This window comes from Sphaerodactylus townsendi, linkage group LG11 (genome assembly GCF_021028975.2).
Source record: "Sphaerodactylus townsendi isolate TG3544 linkage group LG11, MPM_Stown_v2.3, whole genome shotgun sequence".
NCBI classification, from domain to species: Eukaryota; Metazoa; Chordata; class Lepidosauria; order Squamata; family Sphaerodactylidae; genus Sphaerodactylus; species Sphaerodactylus townsendi.
The window spans coordinates 53,555,308-53,577,636 of NC_059435.1; the positions used below are offsets into that span (position 1 = coordinate 53,555,308).

The following is a 22,329-nucleotide window of genomic DNA, read 5'->3' on the forward strand; positions in this document are numbered from 1 at the left end:
GCTTGTCAGTATCCTTCTTGAATTGTGGTACCCAAAACTAGACACAGTATTCCAGGTGAGGTCTGGCCAATGCAGAATAAGATGATACCACTACATCTCTCAATATAGACACTCTGCTCCTACTGATGCAGCCCAGAACTGCACTGCCACATCATACTGCTAACTCATGTTCAGTTTGTGGTCTACTAAGACTACCAGGTCCCTTTCACATGTACCATTGTCAAGTCAGGTGTTATCCATCTTATATATGTTTTGGATTTAGAGTTTGGATTTATATTCCCCCTTTCTCTACTGTAGGAGACTCAAAGGGGCTTACAATCTCCTTTCCCTTCCTCCCTCACAACAAACACCCTGTGAGGTGGGTGGGACTGAGAGAGCTTTGAAAAGCTGTGACTAGCCCAAGCTCACCCAGCTGGCGTGTGTGGGAGTGTACAGGCTAATCTGAATTCCCCAGATAAGCCTCCACAACTCAAGCGGCAGAGCTGGGAATCAAACCCTTTTCCTCCAGATCAGAGTGCATCTGCTCTTAGCCACTACGCCACGGCTGTTGTAGGTGATGTGAAAGACCTTGACCAGAGTCCCCAAAGAGCCGGTGTCAGTCTGAGTAGCCAATACTGACCTTAACTGCCCAACAGTTTGGTTCAGTATAAGACAGATTCATATGTACACGTATGGTTTAAATCAAGAAAATAAAAGTAAAATCTTGTCTGATCATTGAGGCCCACAAACCCCCAACAAATCAATTTATTCAGTTTCAAGAAGAGACTGGGTACTCTGCAAAAAAATGTAACCAAGGCAATGACTCCAAGTGAGTCATATTCAGGCAAGTCACACACTACAAAAAGGACCCGAAACTCTACCAAAGCCTGAGGTATTTTTCTGTAGATGAGCAGAATGTTATGGAAAGGTTCCTAAACAATATCACTGAGGGCACAAGGAACTGAACTCCATTCTAGGTGGCAGTAGGTGGAAAAATATTTTTCCAGCAGTCTGTTACCCTAGAGAGGAAACAGTGACAAAAGTATTTGAGCAGGAAATTGGGGGGGGGGGGGGGGAGACAAGGCAAAAGGCCAATGATGAGCTTCTTTCAAACACCGGAAATGATTTAAAATGTGAAATAAGCTCACAATTTCTTTGCTACAGGAAATTCAGCAGGATACCCACAAGTCTGTATAGTTATATCAACATCCCACGCTGATGGATAGAAGCGTATTTCAGGGCTGGATTCAAAGGCATGACTAGTCATGCTGGATATGCAATTCTCTGTCTGTCATTCCCAATACAAGCAATTACTGCAGAATAGGCTGTATCTCCAGCTCAAGAATAAACTTAAAAATGTCTCCAGGGCTTAATTATGCTGTTTAATTTTATTAATTATTCAAAAGTTACCATTGCTTTAGTTTACATCCAAGGCAGTAAGTTTTGTTTGTAATGCCTCGTTCTTGCTTGGAGCAATATGGCATACAGAGACTGGTTAAGTAAAGCAATCCATCTGCATTTTCCTTCTTTTGCTCCAATATCCCACTTCTAAGGGTGTTTATATGGCAGTAAGACGGACTGATCTCAGTGGAATTTCCCGTGCTGTTAGCTGCAAACCCCTTCCTGCCAAGTTTCCACGGAACAACTTCTAACCCTCGTGTCCTAGGCAGCCAGAGATAAGACAGTTGTCATCTTACACCAAATCAGGAATCAGGACTGCATGCAACTCAGTGCCACTTTGGGGTCAGGAAGGAATTTTCATCTAGGCCAGATTTGCCCAGGGATCCTGGAGGTTTTTTGCTTTCCTCTGGGCATAGAGCAAGGGTCACTGGGGAAATGTTGGGGGGGGGGGGTTGCTATGAAATTCTTCCATTACACAGGGGGTTGGATTAGATTAGGGGTGGCCGAACTTGCTTAATGTAAGAGCGACATTCAATATACTTCAGATGTTTGAGTCATGAAACCTAATCAGATAGTTTACAAGCAGGATAGCCTCATTCTCTGCCCCACTAGCATCCTCTTTGAAGTAACCCTGGAAATCTGAGGTAACTCTGGAAATCTGGTTCCTGCCACTGCCAGAAAAGGACATGAACTACATGCCAGCATTTCCGGTCCAATCACACCCCAAGGCTGTTCTTCCACCATGACAGGAAAATGGCCATTCACACAACCATTTCAGTGCATGACATTCCCAATCAATCCTGAATTGATCCAACTTATACCACACCAATTACAGAAACATACTACTACATACTGAATTCAGCCTTGGGATACACATTAGCTTTCAGTTTTGATCAAGATGTAGGGCCACAACACAGTGCCAGAGCATCTGTTTTGCATGCAGAGGGCCCTGAGTTCAATCGAATTACAAGGATGAGATAGTAAGGGTTGTAAAAGGCCCCAGAGAGCTGCTATCAGTCATAGTAGACAATTCTGACCTTGACAGACCAATGGTCTGACTCAGTAGAAGCAACTTTGTGTACTTTTCTTTATTTAGGACACAGCGTGGAAAACAAAACTCACTACTTAAAGACAAAACATAAATAATTTTTGGAAGGAACTTTTAGCTGTGGAGTGAACTTTCTTCTAGTTTAGAGAAGTAATGGAAAAATCTCCAAGCATAGACCCATGCGCACGATCTAGCTGGAAAGTGGCTGCATGCATTAGGGCCATTTTTGTCTAGAGTAAGCATCTGTCTGCACTTTTTAGCTTGTTCTTAAGCTTATAGAAAATACTTGGCAAGCAGATGAACCTTGTAAAAGAATAGAATCTGCCTCCTATTTTATTGCTGCTGTGTGCATTTTTTATGCATTAATAAAACTTCAGAGTCTTGGAACAGAAATAAATATGAAGAGCATGAGCCATGGAAAATCAGAAGCTTGAGTTTAGGGGAAGGGATGTAGAAAGTGGGAAAGCAGAATAATTAAGCTCATGATGAGCTAAGTTACACTTTTCCCAGCAAAACTATAAGCTGGTAATCTTGGTTAATCTTAAACTACAATTAAAAAAACCCAGTAGTAAACATTTGGAACTGGCTTAGACTGGAGAGCACTCAAATTTTAAATAGTTGAGAAATTGAAACAAAAATGGCTAAAGATACAAGGCAAAAAGAAAGACTAGCAAATTCACTGTGGTAGGAACACTGTATTCATTAGCTGTAAGACAAGGCATGAATAATTGGCAGGTTACTATGTAGTGAAGAAGAAACGGTCTTTCACAGAAAAACATGTGAGAAATTCAATGCATGACTTTAAAAGATTTAAATGTGATCTATTCCACTGGTGAATAAGGTACAAAACGAAAATCCACGTTTAGTCTTGTTGGCATGATTGTTACTAATTTTTGTGACCCACCCTGAGCCCTGTGAAGATAGGGCGGGATACAAACAAACAAGCAAACAAACTATTTACATAAATGCCACAGGAGTGAGGTCATCTCATTCAGTTGCACCAAATGAATATCTCTGACTGCTATGTAATTTGTTTGTTTTTAATACTCTGAATTGTATAAGCACAAAGCTGGAGATTGTACTGCCTGATCATTGTGACTTAAATAGAAACCCTATGCAGACCTACACTGAATTTTATTCAGTGGCGCTTACTTCCAAGAAACTATGCTTAGGATTTCAGCACTGATTATCTAGTTCAGAAAGTTCCTTTTTTGCACATACATTTTATAAATATGTTGCAACCCTATGACTTTGAACAGGATACAGAAGAGATGGACTGCTTCTTTTAGCTATGGTAATTAGAAGTCAGGTTCTTCAAGAATGATCTTGAGCAAAAACAGATAAAATAGGAGTTTGAGTGATCAGTGCCGATATACTGGAATTAAATTCAAGGGACTTAAATTCAAACAGCACATGGCAAAGTTATTAACTTGCCAAAAGATTATGATTTGCACTGCAGCAATTATATAATGGATTGAATTAAAACCAGCAGAAGCAAGGAAAGAAAGAAATTAACTCCTGCCAATTGCCCGATGCCAGTGCAGCCTCCATGATGCATCCCCTGCATTCCTGCTGCTTTTTTTCAGGAGTTTGAAGTATTAAGGGGAGGGAAGTGAAAATAAGTTCTGCTAACAGAGGTCCACTCTGGTATGACCCACTGTATTTTTCAACAAGGGTGGTGACTCTAAATACCATAATAATATCACTCCGTTTTTACTCATGATGGAGTGGACCTTAAGCATTACATTCTAAGCAGTATTCATATAAATTAGGGACTTGGTCACTTTCTCCCTTCCTATTGCAGCTTAACACTGCTTCCTCAAATCCTGTTTCTGAGTATCAGTACGGGAGACCTGCAATAGGAGATGGGCATCAGTAGAAACACTGCCTGAGCAGAATTACCTCTTGTGTGAGCAGGATGAAACACAGACTGAATCCAAGCCAATGTCTTTAAGACACTGTAAAATATTTTAAACTGTATATTAAACATTAGAAAACTGGCACCTTGTATCTGCTGGACCATCTGCTTCACTATGACAGCCCCGTTTAGCTAAAAAAAAAACTTTTAAAAATTCTATCCTGTCAGCAAATAAGATCCGCCTTCACTTCTATCAAACGAGGTTCTGTGAGGGCCCCTATCTGTTTGAACGGTCTTCCTGAGGATGTCAAGCAATCCCTATGTTGTCAGCTTTTTGGACACTATGTGAAACTGAACTGTTTAGATTTTTCAAAATAAAATTGGGTTGTTTAGTTTATAAGGTATGGGTTAAGAATAGATTTTTAAACTGTTACAATTCATAATGACTTTTATTGTGATTTTATATAACACTGTAACTGGATTTTCTCACAAAAGAACTCAAGGCCTTCTACAAGTGCTGTGAATACATTGTAATATCATAATCACCACAGTCTTTATTGCATTGGCAAATAAGCTATAGCAACATCACAGCAATACCAATAAAGTGTAATAAAGCTAGTGATACTGCTTTTTGGGGTAACAATGAGGCAGAAAACAGTAGCCCTTTCAAAGCATACTTTAAATTGCCAAATGAGAACAGGAAGAAAATTTCCATGTTCACAAGGCTACCCCAGATCAGAAACATCATAGATAATTGCCCGCCTACACTTCCTATCTGAGTTTCAAGTAGACATTGGGAATGAAGTGGTGAAGCACACATTTGAAGTTAACAACAGAAGATGCTTACCAAATTTTTGGTCAAACCTCCAAGCGGGCACGTGGGCGTTGTGCTTCAAGTTGCTGTTGGTTGGGAGAGGCACTGTTACAAAGATGGGTCCATTCACTGGAACTGGAGTCCCATCGATTCTGAGTAAGTGAACACTAACTGCAGTGACAGGAGTAAGATCATACCTAGTGTTATTTCCTGTAAGCAAATGAACAAAATTATGGAAACAGATAAACGATAACATTCCAAGTGCATTTAAACACACAGGCATATTACAAAGTCATCAACCCAAAGAGGACGGTAACCTGGTAGCATTTTACAAATTCAGGATGGTTGATCCAATTACTTCCAATTTATTTCCTCTCAAAATTATTGACTTACACAGGGTATGACTTTTATACTTCTAATTACCTATTCCTGCTCAGACACTTCAAACAAAAGTACCCACAATACCGTGCTGTGTCGTGGTTTTGCCACCCTGAAGGCTTCCCTCATCAAAATTCTCTCAGGGACAAAGAAAAAAAGGGGGGAAAAAAGAAAAAAATTCTCTCAGGGACAAGCAGCACATAGTGGCAACAGTGACGACATGTGATTTTTTAAAAGCCCCCCTATGGGACAGCACTTCTCAGTTCACGAGTAGAAAGTGTAGACGGCCTGTTTTTCCTTTCAGCTACATCCAATCTTCCTAAGCAGTTGGTGTGGGGCAGGCAGATGCGTACTAGGGCCAAATGCCGCCCGGAGACAAAAACCCCATGTCCCTAGGGCCATACACCACTGTGGGGAGGAAACACCTGAAGGTCTCATAGTGGAAAGAAGGGCTAGAAAAGTATTCAAAGCTCATGTGGAGTTCCAAACAGAGCCCTTTGGATCATGGCCGCAGAGTCCTTTGATAATTCCTTGCTTTTCTGAAATAATGTTTGGGAATACATGTATGAGAGGCAAGCCTGTGGGTAGACACCATCAGTAGTAACATAACAATCTCTTATAATTGTGGACAATCTCTTGTAATTTCTGCAGGTTTTCAAGGATCCCTACTCTTTTTTCAACAATAACCAAAGAGATCAATCAATGCAGCTTTTCCTAGGATTTCTGGCATGTTGACACCCTTTCTCCACAAAAACTACTTTGAGTTTGCAAGATCCTTTGGCTTTTAGTAATTCCTTGTGAGGGACTAATAAAGGTGGCATTGGCTATTTCAAAACGTAATCAAGATTAAAAATTTACCAGTTCCATTGCCATCATATCCTTGTAAATAAGGAAAACTATCCACTTCCCAAGGTGAACTAGCTGAAGTGAGAAATGCTGTGAGGTCATTATAGCTGGTATTCTCTGGCAGCTTGAGGGCTCTCCTCTGAAAATGAACTCGGGGCTGAATCCGTGCACCTGGCAACAAAGAAGCAAATTCACTAAACAAATTTGCCATTATCCAATAACCCAGTAAATTCTTATCCATAGAGCATTTTTTATAAACTGAAATGTGACTTTGCTCAACACTGTGATACTTTCACAATAAAAAGAACAGATCATTTCACATGTTCCTCATGCAGTTGCAGCTGACATTCAAAATTAGGTTCAGAAACGCACTCTAATGAAAGTTTAAAATAATTCAACAATAAAATAAGCATATGTTATGTGGAGCTTAATTCACCTACTGAGAGAGCCAGCGTGGTGCAGTAGTTAAGAGATAGTGGACTCTAATCAGGAGGACAAGGTTCCCAACTTCTTCACATGAGCAGTGGACTCTTATCTGGTGAACAAAATTTGTTTCCCCACTCCTACATTCCCCACTCCTACATTTATTTATTTATTCATTCATTCATTCATTCATTCAGTTTATAGACCGCCGTCCCCCAGAGGGCTCAGGGCGGTGAACAACATAGATAGAGCACAATATATCAAATCAAATTAAAAGTCGTTAAGTTAATTAATACAGGCTCTAAGAATAAAATATAAACCTTCCCCATTAAAATGCAGCATTAAAATTAATTATTAATACAAAGATGGCATCTACTGTCAACTTCCTCAACTCCAAAGGGTGATAGGATTTGTTGGTGTTATCAGAAGAGAAGGGGCGAAGGAGGGGGGGAGGGGGCCCTCATCAACGGCTGGTCTCCCCAAAGGCCCAGCGGAACAATTCTGTCTTGCAGGCCCTGCGGAACTCTGCAAGGTCCCGCAGGGCCCGGACAGTTGGTGGTAGAGCGTTCCGCCAGGCTGGGGCCAGAGCTGTGAAGGCTCTGGCCCGGGTAGAGGCCAGCCATATCATTGAGGGGCCAGGGATCACCAGTAAATTGGCCTCCGCCGAACGCAGAGGCCAGTTCGGGACATATGGGGTAAGACGGTCCCGCAGGTACAGAGGTCCCAGGCCGCGCAAGGCCTTAAAGGTTAATACCAACACCTTGAAAGTGATTCGGTATTCAACTGGTAACCAGTGCAAGCGGCTAAGCACAGGTGTAATGTGTTCTCGCATGGCACCTCCTGTGAGCATATGAGCCGCTGCATTCTGGACCATTTTCAATCTCCGAATCAAGCGCAAGGGAAGGCCCGCGTAGAGCGAGTTGCAATAGTTCAACCTGGAGGTGACCGTTGCATGGACCACGCTGCTGGTCTTGTTAGATCTGGCCAGGTCAGCTTGAGAGAGGAAGGGGGCCAGCCGTCGGGCCTGACGAAGATGGTAAAATGCGACCCAGGTTATATGGGCCACCTGGGTCTCCATTGAAAGAGACGAATCCAGATGGACCCCCAGGTCGCAAACAGAGGGGACTGGTGCCAATATAGTCCCCTCCCACACCGGCAGCTGGAAATCCCCCCCTCCCCCTCACGACCCAGCCAAAGGGTCTCCATATTTGCTGGATTCAGTTTCAACCTGCTCTGTTTCAACCAACCAGCCACTGCCTCTAAACAATGCTGGAGAGCTGCAGGGGCGGCTGCCGCTCCCCCCTCCATCAACAGAATGAGCTGAGTGTCATCAGCATATTGATGGCACGTCAGCCCAAAGCTCCGCACCAACTGAGCAAGGGGTCGCATATAGATGTTAAATAATAGTGGGGACAACAGCGCCCCCTGAGGTACACAACAAGAAAGTGAGCACCTCCGGGAAGCTCGGTCCCCACACCACACTTGCTGAGTCCGGTCCCAGAGGAACGAGGCAATCCATTCAAGGACAGTGCCCCGCACCCCGGAAGCGGCTAGGCGGTGGGTCAAAAGGTCGTGATCGACCACGTCAAACGCTGCGGTCAGATCTAACAAGACCAGCAGCGCCGATCCGCCTCGGTCAAGTTGTAAGCGGAGCTGGTCACGGTTCAGTCAGAACTCTCTTAGCCCCCATCTCAATGGTGGGATCCAAAAATTTTAATAACAGGTTCCGATGGTGGTGGGATTCAAATAGTGGCACCGCTGCACAAACACACCTCCAGTCCCTATTGGGTAGGGAGGTTGCTTTAGTAACTCCTTCTCGGCACTCAGAAAAAATTAGTAACCACTTCTAGAGAAGTGGTGAAAACTGGTTGGATCCCACCTCTACCCCATCTCACAAGGTGTCTGTTGCGCAAAGAGAAGTGTCCTTACAGGCAAGAAAGAAAGGGTGGTATAAATCCAAACTCTTCTTGTTTTTGGCTGTTTCACTTTGGCTGTAAGCTATCAAAATTCTTCAAAGTAACATCAAATCATCCACAGCTATGAAAAAGCCCACCTCTTTGTATTTTCCCTAGATAAAACATTGAATCATATTCCACCTTCTACAGTCCTACACTTTCCATAATAAATGACAAACCAGGAATACTATTACCCATGTTTCCCCGAAAATAAGACAGTGTCTTATATTAATTTTTGCTCCCAAAGATGCGCTATGTCTTATTTTCAGGGGATGTCTTATTCACTGGGCATGCTTCCAAACAAAAACTTTGCTACGTCTTACTTTCGGGGGATGCCCTATATTTTGCACTTCAGCAAAACCTCTACTACATCTTATTTTCAGGGGATGTCTTATATTCGGGGAAACAGGGTATGTTTTAAGAGTTAGACTAAGGCTATACGCAAGTTTTATGCAGACAAGGTAGGCAAATTTCAGTATGTGCCAGTTTTGAATGTGAGTGGATGGTCAAACATGGGGCAGAGATGCCCTGAGCAATGCAAAGCAGAAGGAAGGCTTGTTCTATGTTCTGCCCTTAACGTCCTTTCTCTCCTGACCTGTGCCTTCCCTCACACTAACTACAACATTGCAAGGAATCTGCTGCCAGGTCCACAACTGCTTTTTTGAAACAGTCAGATCCCAGGCTTGGTAACATGACTGTTCCACCTATCTAGGGCACGCTTTAGGTCAAAGGCAGCTTCTGGAAACGAACATGACCACAAGCCCAACAGTGCGGTCCAACAGATCTACCCCAGGTCTCCAAATGAATCTCCTTCTTGAGCCAGTCACTGAAGTCAGTTCTGGTACATTCTTCTGCTAAGGAAGACAAAAGATTCAAAGAGCCATTAAATTTTTCAGAGCCGAGTGAAAAAGCCTCAGGCAAGCTAATCTATACCCTACTGCCCACTGGATCCTTCACAGCATGCAGGAGTCTCCACTGAGTCTGGGATTTTAACAAAATAGCCACTACTGTAGAACAACTCTACTCATACAACAGCAAGATGGATAAGTTTAGCTGTGGAGTTGAAATAATCAGCTCATTATGCTAGAGTCCCAGCTGAACAGTCCTGTTATGGACAGCTATTATACTACTGAATACTCGACCAATGTGGAACTTTTATTCAACATCGCTAAATTTTATCAGAAGAGAGTTTGAATCCTGAAAGGGATACAGTCAACCTCATGTAGGATTTATCATTTTTGTTCCGTTTAGACATCTGCTTATGAAGCCAAAGCATCTCTCCAGAAATCTGAACTATTAACAAAGGTTTCCAGCAAACACAGCAAGGCCCCTGTCTGCAAGCTTTTTCCATAAAGTGCCAATGAAGATTCGAAACAGCTGTTACTATATTCCCCAGAGCTCCTTTTTAGTGCATGTAGCATGCTTCCAAATTAGCTTTCCAATTGAGATTATACTTCTTCCCCATCCTTAAAACATGGAGTGCAATGGCAGAATGCTTAGGTACACTATCTGGGGTTGTCCATTCAATAAATAGTTGTATGTAACAACAACAAATAGTTGTATGTAACAACAACAAAGCTAATGGAGTTATACCACTTTAAAATAAGGTCACCTTATGCATATTAGTGAATTAACATAGAACACTTTCCTATTATTCTTTTTTCACAAAAATGGGGAAAGGTTGCTTGAATGTGGCCTATGTATTTATGTGTTTATTCATGGAGTGCTTGCGTCATACACAACCTTAAGTGTAATGAGTAGGCGTATTGATTAAGGCACTTCTCTTCCATATGAGAACTTTAACCAAGAGGCTTTGGCTTAAAATAGATTAAGTAGGAAAGTCATTACTAATCAAATCCAGAAAATATGTGAAGTGTCTATGAAAACTACAGTTAAGTGTAGCTCCACCATCCACCAGCAGTTTTGTACATAAAAAAGGTAAAGGTAGTACTGTGTACAAGCACTGGGTCATTACTGACCCATGGGGTGATGTCACATCACAACTTTTTCTAGGCAAACTTTGTTTATGGGTGGTTTGCCATTGCCTTTTCCAGTCATTTACCCTCAGGAAGCTGGGTACTCATTTTACCGACCTCAAAAGGATGGAAGACCGAGTCAACTTTGAGCCAGCTACCTGATTGATAATTCTGCTGTTAAGAGGTTGTATTATTATATTATGTCATGATGTTTTGATAGATGACTGTTGATAAGCCACCCTGAGCCCTTCGGGGGAGGGTGGGGTATAAATCCAATAAATGAAATGAAACCAACTTCCATCGGGATCAAATTTAGGTTGTGAGCAGAGCTTAGACTGCAGTACTACAGAAAGGAATGGGAAAAACCTCGTGACTGGAAGTCAATCAGGGTTCTGGACAACAGAAAAAGGCGGCAACTTTAAAATGCCCCCTCGGCCTTGACATCTGGTGGCATAGTTTGCCTCTACACGAGATTACAAAATTTCATAGAATCATAGAGTTGGAAGGAGCCATACAGGCAATCTAATCCAACCCCCTGCTCAAAGCAGGGTCAGTCCAGCATCACAGACAAGTGTTTGTCTAGCCCAGGGGCAGGGAACCTGCGGCTCTCCAGATGTTCAGGAACTACAATTCCCATCAGCCTCTGTCAGCATAGCCAATTGGCCATGATGGTAGGGGCTGATGGGAATTGTAGTTCCTGAACATCTGGAGAGCCGCAGGTTCCCTACCCCTGGTCTAGCCACTCTTTAAAGACTGTCAGTGATGGGTAGCTCGCCATCTCCCTAGGTAGCTGATAATTCTTTTCCCCTAATATCCTGCCCATAATTTAAACCATTATTGCGAATCCTATCCTCTGCTGCCAACAGGAACAGCTCCGTGCCCTCCTCAAAGTGACAGGCCTTCAAATACTTGAAGAAAGCAATCATGTTTCCCCTCAATGTCCTCTTCTTGATACTAAACATTTCCAAGTCCTTCTGGGTCCTTTTCTCTTTTCTGTCTTGAATTCTCAGACTCCAAGTTCCTTCACTGGGAAGTGGTGTGTCTTCCTCTTCTTAGCGGGACACCTTTCCAAGAGTTTTGTTTATCTTTTTGGCAAGCCAGCTGGTCTACCTCCTAGCTGGAGTTTGCCAGGCTCCTTTTTCTCAGCTTCAGCCAGTAGGAACTTTGACATGGACATTGTCGCCTCACCCCCTTTTCCCTTGCAGAAAGGAAAAGCAATGGTTTTATACCTTTTCCCTTCTAACTTTCCCCTATCTAACTCTTCCCCTCTTACCTGTCCTTCTTCCTGGCCTCCCAATTAATTTGACTCCTCCACTCTGCCTCCTTCTCTGCTTCATCTCACCTGCCAGTTTCTACTTCGATCCCTGTGGCTTTTGCTACTGGTTCTCCTGCTGCATCCTCCTCCCACTAAATGGCATGGCCAGAGGGATCTGGTGAGGCTCAGATCAATCACTCCAGCCCCTCTTCACCTCTCATCCCCCTTGCAACCATGCCACCAGGTAAGGGGCAACTCAGGCTTCCCAACTGCTACCTGGTTAGCCCTGTCTGAGCTTGAAGGACGTTTTTTACAGCAAAAGAAAGCTTTGTAGAGACAAATGTAGTCCAACTTGATTTTTGTAAGAACAATCTTATATGTGACTTATTGATCAACATTGAAAATACCATGCACCCATGAGCCTCCAAAGACTTATAGAAGCCAGATCATATCCAGAAGCTGGCCGCTTGTGTTGGATTTTCAATATTAAGTTAACAGCTATTCCTGTGGAGATCAGGGAAGCAATTGTCAAGTGTTACTAGTACTTATGAACATACTTATTACTGTATGAGAGAAATACTTGAAATTGCATTGGGGCACTATGGAGATACAGCCCCACAAGTGTATTTTATTGTAGACTTAGTAAATTCACAAGTTATACAGTCTATGACTGCAAGCCTTATTGTGTGCAAATAATTGTTTGTTTGGTGAGCTTGACAGCCAGCAGCTGGGAACAGCTGCTACGCCACACTGGCACGGTAGTTTGGCAGTGATCTTAAAAAAAAAACCTGATTTCCTACATGGAAAGTCATATAGCGAGGCCATAAAACATTCCTGTAATTCTGAATTTTTAAACTGAATCAAGCTAATACCTTAAACAATAAGAACAACATACTGAAAAAATATATGCACGGCTGATAGCAGTGAATGCAGCACACTTGTCTAATAGGAAGGAATCCCAGTCCTAAATTGGAAATAGAAACTTTACAGACTAAAGACTTCACAAACCCTAAGCAGCCCCAGGGAATGTTTCATTTCCCCAGTGGTTACAATACTTGCTTATTTCTCGGGAGCAGCTCTGCTCAAACCAACACAAAACTGTCTGATTTGCATATGAGTTGAACTCCACAACAGAAAAAGAACATAAAATAACAAAATCTGATAACCTGGCAAAATGACCATAAAAAAATTAAAAAATGAACATAAACCATTTCCCCCCCAGCAAATTCAGCAATTTCTCTACAGAAGAATTCTAATCACCATCTACAGACAGAAATGATCTCCTATTATTAAGTTTTGGTGGCATTTACCAGTGTTTCTCCAACTTGGAAACTCCTACAGGAAAATACAAAGAACTTTGCATGCCTGTTGCGTTGACCTTTGAACTCAACAGAGGGGAGGAGGAGCACTCCCAGATTAGAACCAGCAAAGCAGAAATCCCTTTCCCTGCTGGATCAGGAAAAAATATCTGGTCTCTCAAAGTGTCAGGAATGGCCTCAGCAAAAGATTAATGTTCTCAGTTTAGATAATAAAGCTGTGCTCCTCCATCATCTGCCAGTTATCCATACATCCTCCTTCATCTGAAGTCTGGCTGGGGGCTAAATCAGAATATATAATAGTAGTTGCTAATACTCTTCATTGGAGGAAGGCAATGACAGCTACCAAGGCTTTTGTGAATGTAGAAGCTCTTGCCAACACAAGTGGATCAATGCTGAAAAAGCCCGTGGTTCTATGAGAACAAAGTGAACTGCTGAAATGTCCTTTAATTTGGGGCTTTTCCACATCCTCTTTTTTCTTATCTTGGAGTTCCTGCTTTATGTTCTTCAAAAGTTTTGCAAGTGCTTTACTCCTTCTAATGGTCGATTCAATACAACAGGTGATTAAATCTAGTATATTCCCCACTGATTTATGAAGCAGCCTTCTAAAAACTGGTGTGATAGTGAATCAAGAACTATACCCTGTTCAAGATAAAGAGCTTCTTCTTAGCTGAATGTTCCACAGTGGTCCTAGTGCCTACCTGGTTCATTCCTCCCCCGCCCCTTCAACTTTTTGGTAAGAATTCTCTTGGGGTTTGCGGGGTAGTGGCTAAGAGCAGGTGCATTCTAATCTGAAGGAACCGGGTTTGATTCCCCGCTCTGCCACTTGAGCTGTGGAGGCTTATTTGGGAATTTAGATTAGCCTGTACACTCCCACACACGCCAGCTGGGTGACCTTGGGCTAGTCACAGCTTTTCGGAGCTCTCTCAACCCCACACACCTCACAGGGTGTTTGTTGTGAGGGGGGAAGGGCAAGGAGATTGTAAGCCCCTTTGAGTCTCCTTATAGGAGAGAAAGGGGGGATATAAATCCAAACATTTCTTATTTTCTTCTTGCAAGCAATGGCTGTCTTCTCAGACTCCAGAGCAGCCAAGGAAACCCCTAACCCCCCGGAACAGCAGTGGCTGTCTTCCCAGCCTCCAAGTGGCTGAGGAAGCCCCAAGTGGCCTGGAGCCACAGCAGCTGTCCTCCCAGCCTCTGGACTTTGCATTTTTGTGATATCAGCAAAATCGGAAATAATTCATGAAAAAGCAACTTCAATCATTATGAACTTGGGGAAGGAAGGAAGGAAAAAAGGAAAGAAGGAAGGAATTTTGTCTGCATAAAGGATTACCAACTGGCAACATTAGTTTCATCTTCATGAAACTAAAATATTTCCAGAAAATGTATTACCAAGGGAAGAATCCTCCACCCAACCTCAGTGGAATCAATAGCCAAGCAGCTTTAGGGTGGATACAGGAAAACTATTCCTAGCTCTAGATGTGATTGCCAAAGAGAATAGTGGAATATTTGTAGTTGTGAGGAGTCTGAATGGCCATCTGCTATAGGTTAAGACTAGCTGCTTCATTGGACTGGTTGAAATAGGCCTTGGGGACATTCAAGCTTCATACTAGATTTCTGGTACCAATTTTGCTCATTATCTATACATAGAGTAATATGACTGCTAGTTAAAGGGTTAGTCACTAATTTATTTTTTCTATGATTTCAGCTGTCAGCTGTTCATTCTTTCACTGAGCTTACTTCTTCTGAATGTCTCAAAATTGGACCACACAGTGGACACTTTGATAGGATTGCCAGTTGCCCTGGTTGTTAGGGTATTATATGGATTCTGGTCATGATCACCTGGTACCAATAGAATTCTTTTACTTGATGCTTTCACCATAATGTACTTTCAATCAATTTTCAATGCACTGCGCAACTGGATTTTACTATATGAAATGGCAAATTTGTATGTGTGTGTGAATGCAGACAAATACACAAGGCAAAAAAAAACATTGGGGCTTGTTTTAAATTGAACTGTAAACATGACCAAGATGACTGAGGAAAAAAACACAACTATTTACTGGGCTTTATTAAAACTAAAGATTGTAAAATAAAAGGATTAAAGTCTGCTATTCACAGAGTATGCACACTGGGTGAATATTATCCAAGAATTAGCAAGATTTTACAAGGAAAACTAAAATCATTTTTATGTGTTTGCTTTTATTTACATACTGGTAGTAAAGCCCATTGCATGAGAAATACAATGGGCACCAGTGCACCACTGAGGGGGACAACCCCGGCTGCCTTTCTACTCCTCCCACCCCCCCTCTTCCCCCAATGCCAGCTGCAATCTCTTTTGGGCTCCTTCCCAACCCCCTGGGTTCCCACGCAGTCCTACCCAATTACTGTGCAGGACTCACTTCCAGTCAAGCCATGTGTGATGCTCGACTGCAAGTGAGTCCTGCGCTGCAATTGGCCACTGTCCTGTGACAATTCCTGCATGTGACTGTTAGCCCCTGCCAAACCTCCCCCCGCCCCCAGCGAGCCTGCCTGGAAAACTGGCACCCTGAATCTGCCTTGCAGCTGGTCAGCCACAACAGGGAGGAGGAGGTGGTGGTGGGGTAGCGGACCACAAGGTGTTGCTTCCTCGTTGTAATGTCCTAGTTGGGAGGGCAGATGGGGCAATGGGGAGGCTGTGGGGGGGATGTGGGCTGCAAGGTGCCACTTCCCTGCTGTGGTTTTTGAGTGCAACGGTGAATCCCCAACCCTGTCCTGTGCACCCGCTGATTGAGGGTTCGCTGTTGCAACACTATGCATATTAGTGAATTATATAGGTAATTGTAAAATACCTTGGATCATTGACAGAGAGGCATTATATAGATAATGTAAAGATTCACCGACGTCTCTTTAAGCACTCCAGATCACTTCTAGGAAAACGAGAAAGATTCTCTAGCCAAAACCTCTAAAATTATATTGCAACACTTTAAAGAGCCTTCCCTAATAACATCCAACTATCCCAGATTACTATATACAAGGCTACTTGAGTTGAATGGAAATAGTTCCTGAACAGTAAGAACCAATGAGAGAATACAGAGTTTGGGCTGCTGTAGTTCAAACACCATTATCTATAGTCCAAATAATTAGACCAAGCTATTTCCACCAGTAATACAGGGGGCAAAGTGCCAAACTCACATGTGAGGAATTAGAATAAACCAAAATAATGGTCTGATAACAATGATGCCTTCTGCAAATGTAGATTTCTGCAAGTTGATTTTTGAGTAATGCTGTAACTGTCGAGTGGGAGGAACTATCATGGCAAAAGAATGAAGAGCCCTTCATATCCAAACATCTACATACCTTGAAATCCTGAGACTATCTGTACAACATCTTCATACACCATTAGAGTAGCTGAACGTTCGGGAAGAAGGCCAAGACTCAGAGAAGAAAACACTGTGGAAGGAAAGTGGGTTAAGTGGGATATATGCTAATCCTGAATTAAACTTAAATTTTTTTTTTTAAAAAAACAAGTCCTTCAAAGTTTGCTAACAACTGGCTTTTGACACAAGGCATAAAATTGTTCCAAACGCCTGTTATCTACCAATTATATCAGAAGCATTTATTTGACCTGTGTTAGGGGGATAACCATGCTGGTCTGCGCAGCGGAAGAGCAAGATTCAAGATTAGTAGCACTTTAGAGATGAACAAGATTTCCAGGGTATAAGCTTGTAAGAGTCAAAGTTCCATTTGTTGGGGGGCATGGACTCTCTAATGCTTATACCCTGGAAATCTAGTTGGTCTTTAAGGTGCTACTGGACTCGAATCTAGCTCATTGATTTGAACTGTTTCTTCAGGAAGGTGCTTGTGCCTGTACATTCAAGAAGAATAATTTAGAACAAGCATGAAAAAGTCTATACTCTGTCTCAGATAAAGATGTCAGTATGGTCAGTTGAGGTGTAGCAGTTGAGAATACTTTATGCTTCCGCATTATAGTCCCGAACAATTATGTGAATTATCATTCACTTTTATGTGCTGCCTTTGCCAAAACCATTATTTTGAGCATTACTGAACATGGTACCTTGATAGAAGAGCATTTATAGTTCACTGAACAACTACCATCAAACTTTCAAACAGAATCAGGGAGTAGGATTTGGTAGGCACTAGGACCCAGAAGGATGGGTCCAAGAAGGTCCGTCATGTTCAGTTCTGTGGCAGAGAAATATACAATCTACTAACATCTTTTTGTGAGACAGATTATAGATGCACAGGCAGTGGAAGAGGACCCATCAGTGTCTTATCAGTGATGTTATTTTAAACAGGTTCTGAGCAAAACGCAATTGAAGTAAACTACCATGCTCCTGTTCTAGCCTGAGCAGGATCAAGATCTTCCTGGCAGAGGGCACTGAAAAATTTTGATCAGAAACTGCAATGGAAAATTTTCTGGTGTAGTTACAGTACACAGAAAATGAAAACGAGTATTTTCCAAGCAGCTTCTGTATTTCTGGACCATTTTCAGTGGTCTGGTTCAGCCGATATTCCTCCCCAGCCTCTCTTTTATTCCTAGAACAGAGTAAAGCTGTACCTTCCCATTCTATTCACTGGTTTCACATTTTCTGCTGGATAGTCTATGAGTGTAACATTTAAATACCACACTTCTATGAACATATAAATGTACCTAGATCTGAACAGTGTGATTGATTAAGTCCTCTCCCCGCCCACTGACAATCCAGGAATAAAAAATCTATGCTTACACGTGGGTTTCATGCCTAAACACCTTATTGACATTAGCGTGTTTAGGCATCAACATTACATCCGCAGACGGATGCCTGGTGGAGGTAGGGTAGCCTTGTTCTCACTTGCCCATAGTATGTAAGAGAGAAATTGAAGCAGAGAATAAATAATACAAACTGGGCACTCATACGGAAGCTATATATCAAAGGATGGTACATACAACCAAAATACCGTTCAAAATCTGGAGAAATGGTTAATCATTTTCCAACAAAATTTGCATGAAAATTCCAATTCAGTAATTTCAAATCTAGGACAAATTATGACACACACCCATCCCAACCCACATGGGCAAGATACAAAAATTTCCTTCAACTGTAGGGAATTGTCTTCAATGGATTTTCAGTAAAACTTGGTAGATGTCAATCAATTACACATTAATCATTTGATTTTATATTTTTCACAAACTAAGGTTACTTCCCATCACTAGTAGCAGATATACCATCATCATTCATTTAAACAATGTGTGTATGTGTATATGTGTGTGTGTTTATAAACAAACATGTACGCAGGGCATGTCTCCCATATACAGCCAGCCCTTAGGGGGATGGGCGGGTTATTAAATATATAAATATAATAATATAAATATAAATAATAATAATAATAATAATATAACACATTAAACATTTCTTCAGTGGTTCTGGTGGGTTTTCCGGGCTGTGTGGCCGTGGTCTGGTGGATCTTGTTCCTAACATTTCGCCTGCATCTATGGCTGGCATCTTCAGAGGTGTATCACAGAGTGAAGTCTGTACTCCCTTCTGTGATACACCTCTGAAGATGCCAGCCACAGATGCAGGCAAAACATTACGAACAAGATCCACCAGACCACGGCCACACAACCCGGAAAACCCACCAGAACCAGTTGAATCCGGCCGTGAAAGCCTTCAACAATACATTTCTTCAGTGTTCTGCTGAGCATTAATTAATTCACACTGTAAATCAGAAGCTTCTCAAATTACAGATGTCCCATCATATTAATTTCTTTTCTACATGTACAGTCACATACTAAATGAGAATTCCAAGCATAATTGCATTACAAATGGAATAAATTATAGAACAGACAGCACTGAAGAATACCATTAGAATGATGAAAATTCTATTTTTTTGCACATAATTTCATTTGTCTGAATGAAAAACTATACACAAGCCTGAGATGAAAACTGTTCCCATTACTCGCTGGACCAAAAGAGAACTGTTAAGCTATAAACTTCCCTCAGTTTTTCTGCATAGTGATTTGATCTCTTTTTGTTAAGTTTTCAATTAATTGTAAAAATTAACATACAGTCACTAAACGTAACATTTTAGCAGGTTCTCTGGAAAGGCAACATAACATCTTCCATTCAAAAAATACTGTTCCTGAAACTTCATTACACAAATAACAGCATGCTAATAAATTGAAGCTGTGAAAACTCTGGTAAATTTTATTTTAAGTTAATGACCACATCAGGAAGAAAAACTGGAGGGCCCATTTGATCAGAAATAGATTGACAAGCTTCCTGCTTAGTATGTGAAGTGATATCTAACTACATGCATAAAATGTGACTGTATGTTAACTTTTGTTACACAGATATTTTTAAATCAGGCGAATCCCCACTGGGAAAATAAACCTTGTTCACCCCAGTTCCACAGCACCTTTTATCCCAGTCTTCGTCTCCCCATCGAAGAGTGTCTGTTGAGGGGGTCAATGTTAATCCCAGGATCAAAAACTGTAACTATTTCCATAAGACTGCAATCTGCTCTGTGGCTCTTTCCAATTGGCTGTTGTATTGGTGCAGGAATGCGCCCCTGTGCCCCCCCCCACCCCCGCTTGAGGAAATTTGGTTTTTTTAAAATTTCTGGCTGCACAGCTTCGTAGAAACATAGGAAGTTCTATTTTTTAACTTTCTGGTTGCGCAGCTTCATTGGTATGCACACTCTGCGCTAGCCCTCCTTCTCTTTTCAGGTTTATTCTACGAAGCCATGACCAGAACAAAAAACAACAACAGAAAACCCCTTCGCACGCTCTGTGCCCAGCCCACTGTGCTCTGATTGGTGCGTGCCTCCTAGGGCGGGAAAATAAACTGTATTGTTTTTCTGCTGGCTCCCCACCGATGCGGCCTCGGTCCACGTTTTTCAAACAGGTGTAAATTCTGGCCAGTTTTTGAAAAACGTGGGATATCGGGTAGAGCGTGCGCCAGGGCCGGGATGGAGCCAAATTGGGCACTGAAGCTCCTTGCCCAAACTGGGACTTTTACTGTATCACACGATTTTTTGACCGTGGAGAATTGCCCATCTTTTGACAAGGCCTGCCATCTTGTAATTTTCTTTCAAAAGGAACCATATTGGTTTCAAAGCATCATTTGGGGGTTTGGTCTATGTGAGGGCGATCTGGCTGCGAAATATGTCACTCCACTGAGTGCTAGGGTTGATTTGGCTGATCTGGTTGGCTAAGTGGATGTCCCCTACCTCCCTCACCACTTCACGTGTGTGTCCCTCCTGAAGCTGTGGCTTGGTGGATGACCTCCCAGATAGAAAGAGTGTACCATTCTTTCATTTCAAAGTACCAATTTGGGATTTGGTTTGTTACCTAATGAATGTTATGTACCTATTGCTTCTACCTCTGCATTATGTAAGCTCTCGGCTGATTCTTGTGGCAACTGACAGTTGTGCCAGTTACTGGTGATGTCCATACAGTCAGGTTTAGACAGTGCACACAAATCTCATCACCTCTCTGACTTTGTGAACATCCTCTACTTCCCCTAGCTATGTCCACTCGTAAAGCCATAAGCAAAGGAAAAGTATTGAATTCTAGTGGCTTTTATCCAGCTATCAATCTCTTCATATACCATGTGTAGGTTAATGTTTACATGAGCAATAGCTGAAACGTTACTCACTTAAAAAAAAAAACACCTCCCCCCATCTTGAGGTATGTTTTCATCATCCAGACACTATGAAACATGATCTCATATATGTCCTCCAAGTTCTTCTTTTCATACAGCTTGCTGGGAGTGAGAGGATACATGTCTATTTAACTAATAAAGTTCTTGTAATTACTTTAATTTATTTTTGAGCAATTTAAGGTAACTTCAAGGAGGTTAGACTTTCTATCTAATCTCCCAAAGCTTATTTGCTCTTCTATCAATCCTTAATGTTCCAAATGTAGAAACTTTTATTATCTTTAGGATTTCTTTGAATAGCTCAGGGTCCTTCACAAAGCTGGACCTGTTAACCTGTTTAAAGCATATTCCTAGTTGATAGAATTTGAATCTCTTAATAATGCAAAGTAAAACTAAAGAAAGAAACTATGCACATTGATAGGAATGAAATATTTTTCAATGTGCTCTCTGGAGGTACTAAATCAATTTATTATAGCCTCTATTAGTCCCTCCTCTTCTATTGTCCCCTTTTGGCCATTTAACAGAGGAACTAAGCACAAAATAACGGCTCCTTCTCATGGAAAGCTGTGGCAAACTGCCTAATGAATGTTAAACAAGCAATGCTTTCAGAAACAAGCACTCAGTTCAAGTGCCTTCTCTCTTGAAAACACTTGGATATGAAACAATCCCTGTTCAGATTTCAATGACCTGCTGAAACCACCACAAATTCAGTTCTCCTTGTTCAAAAATCAATATTAAAAGCAAAATATGCTGTGTAATGACAAGGTCTATTTAAAAGAAACTAAAACAAAAAATAATATGTTTGTTCCATGCACTAATGTCACCTTGACTCTTCTCTCTGCCAAGATTATTAATGGAAAACACCATATGATCTAGAAATACAGCCATACTGAGATTTCTACAGTGGCCATTAAGACAACGATCTGCTTCATTGATTTTTACAAGATAAAGCTCTCCACCACACATTTTCTGTGATCATAACTACATATCAGGTGAAGCCCTTGTTTAGTTAATAAAGGGATTCTGCTGTCAAGCAAGCCAAGTCACACCATTTCAGAGAGCTTCATTTGTAGAAGGATAATAAACTACTTCTTACTTCCCTCAAAAAATTGTGTTTTTGCTTTTTGCAGGTTACGCATTAAACCTGAGATCCTTGATTAAAAGTAGGATTGCCAGCTCTCGGTTGGGAAATGCCTGGAGATTTTGGGGGTGGAGTTTGAAAAGGGAGGGGTTTGTGGACGAGAGGGAAGTCAGCAGGGTACAATTCCGTAAATTCCACCTTTCAGAGCAGCCATTTTCTCCAGGGAAACTAATCTCATGGAGATCAACTGTAATACTCTAGGCCCTGCCTGGAGATTGACAACCCTAGCTGCAATTTAAAGTATAGTTTGAAGTCACTGCAACAGCTAACAGTACAGTAGTTAGTGCCATTTATAA

General features: G+C 41.8%; 1 protein-coding gene across 5 annotated transcripts in view; it reads right to left on the reverse strand.

The window, feature by feature from the left end:
• Positions 1 to 22,329, reverse strand: part of FAM171A1 (family with sequence similarity 171 member A1) — a 93,369-nt gene that overhangs the window by 26,652 nt on the left and 44,388 nt on the right. For 2 of the 5 annotated variants that reach the window (XM_048510905.1, XM_048510910.1), the window contains 3 exons: positions 16,589 to 16,681; positions 6,337 to 6,495; positions 5,134 to 5,310 (listed from right to left, as the gene is read on the reverse strand). In XM_048510905.1, the coding sequence (XP_048366862.1) occupies positions 5,134 to 5,310; positions 6,337 to 6,495; positions 16,589 to 16,681 (429 nt within the window). Of the gene's footprint in view, positions 1 to 5,133; positions 5,311 to 6,336; positions 6,496 to 16,588; positions 16,682 to 17,979; positions 18,084 to 22,329 lie in introns of all 5 variants that reach the window. The other 3 variants (XM_048510909.1, XM_048510906.1, XM_048510908.1) reach the window with 3 other exon arrangements.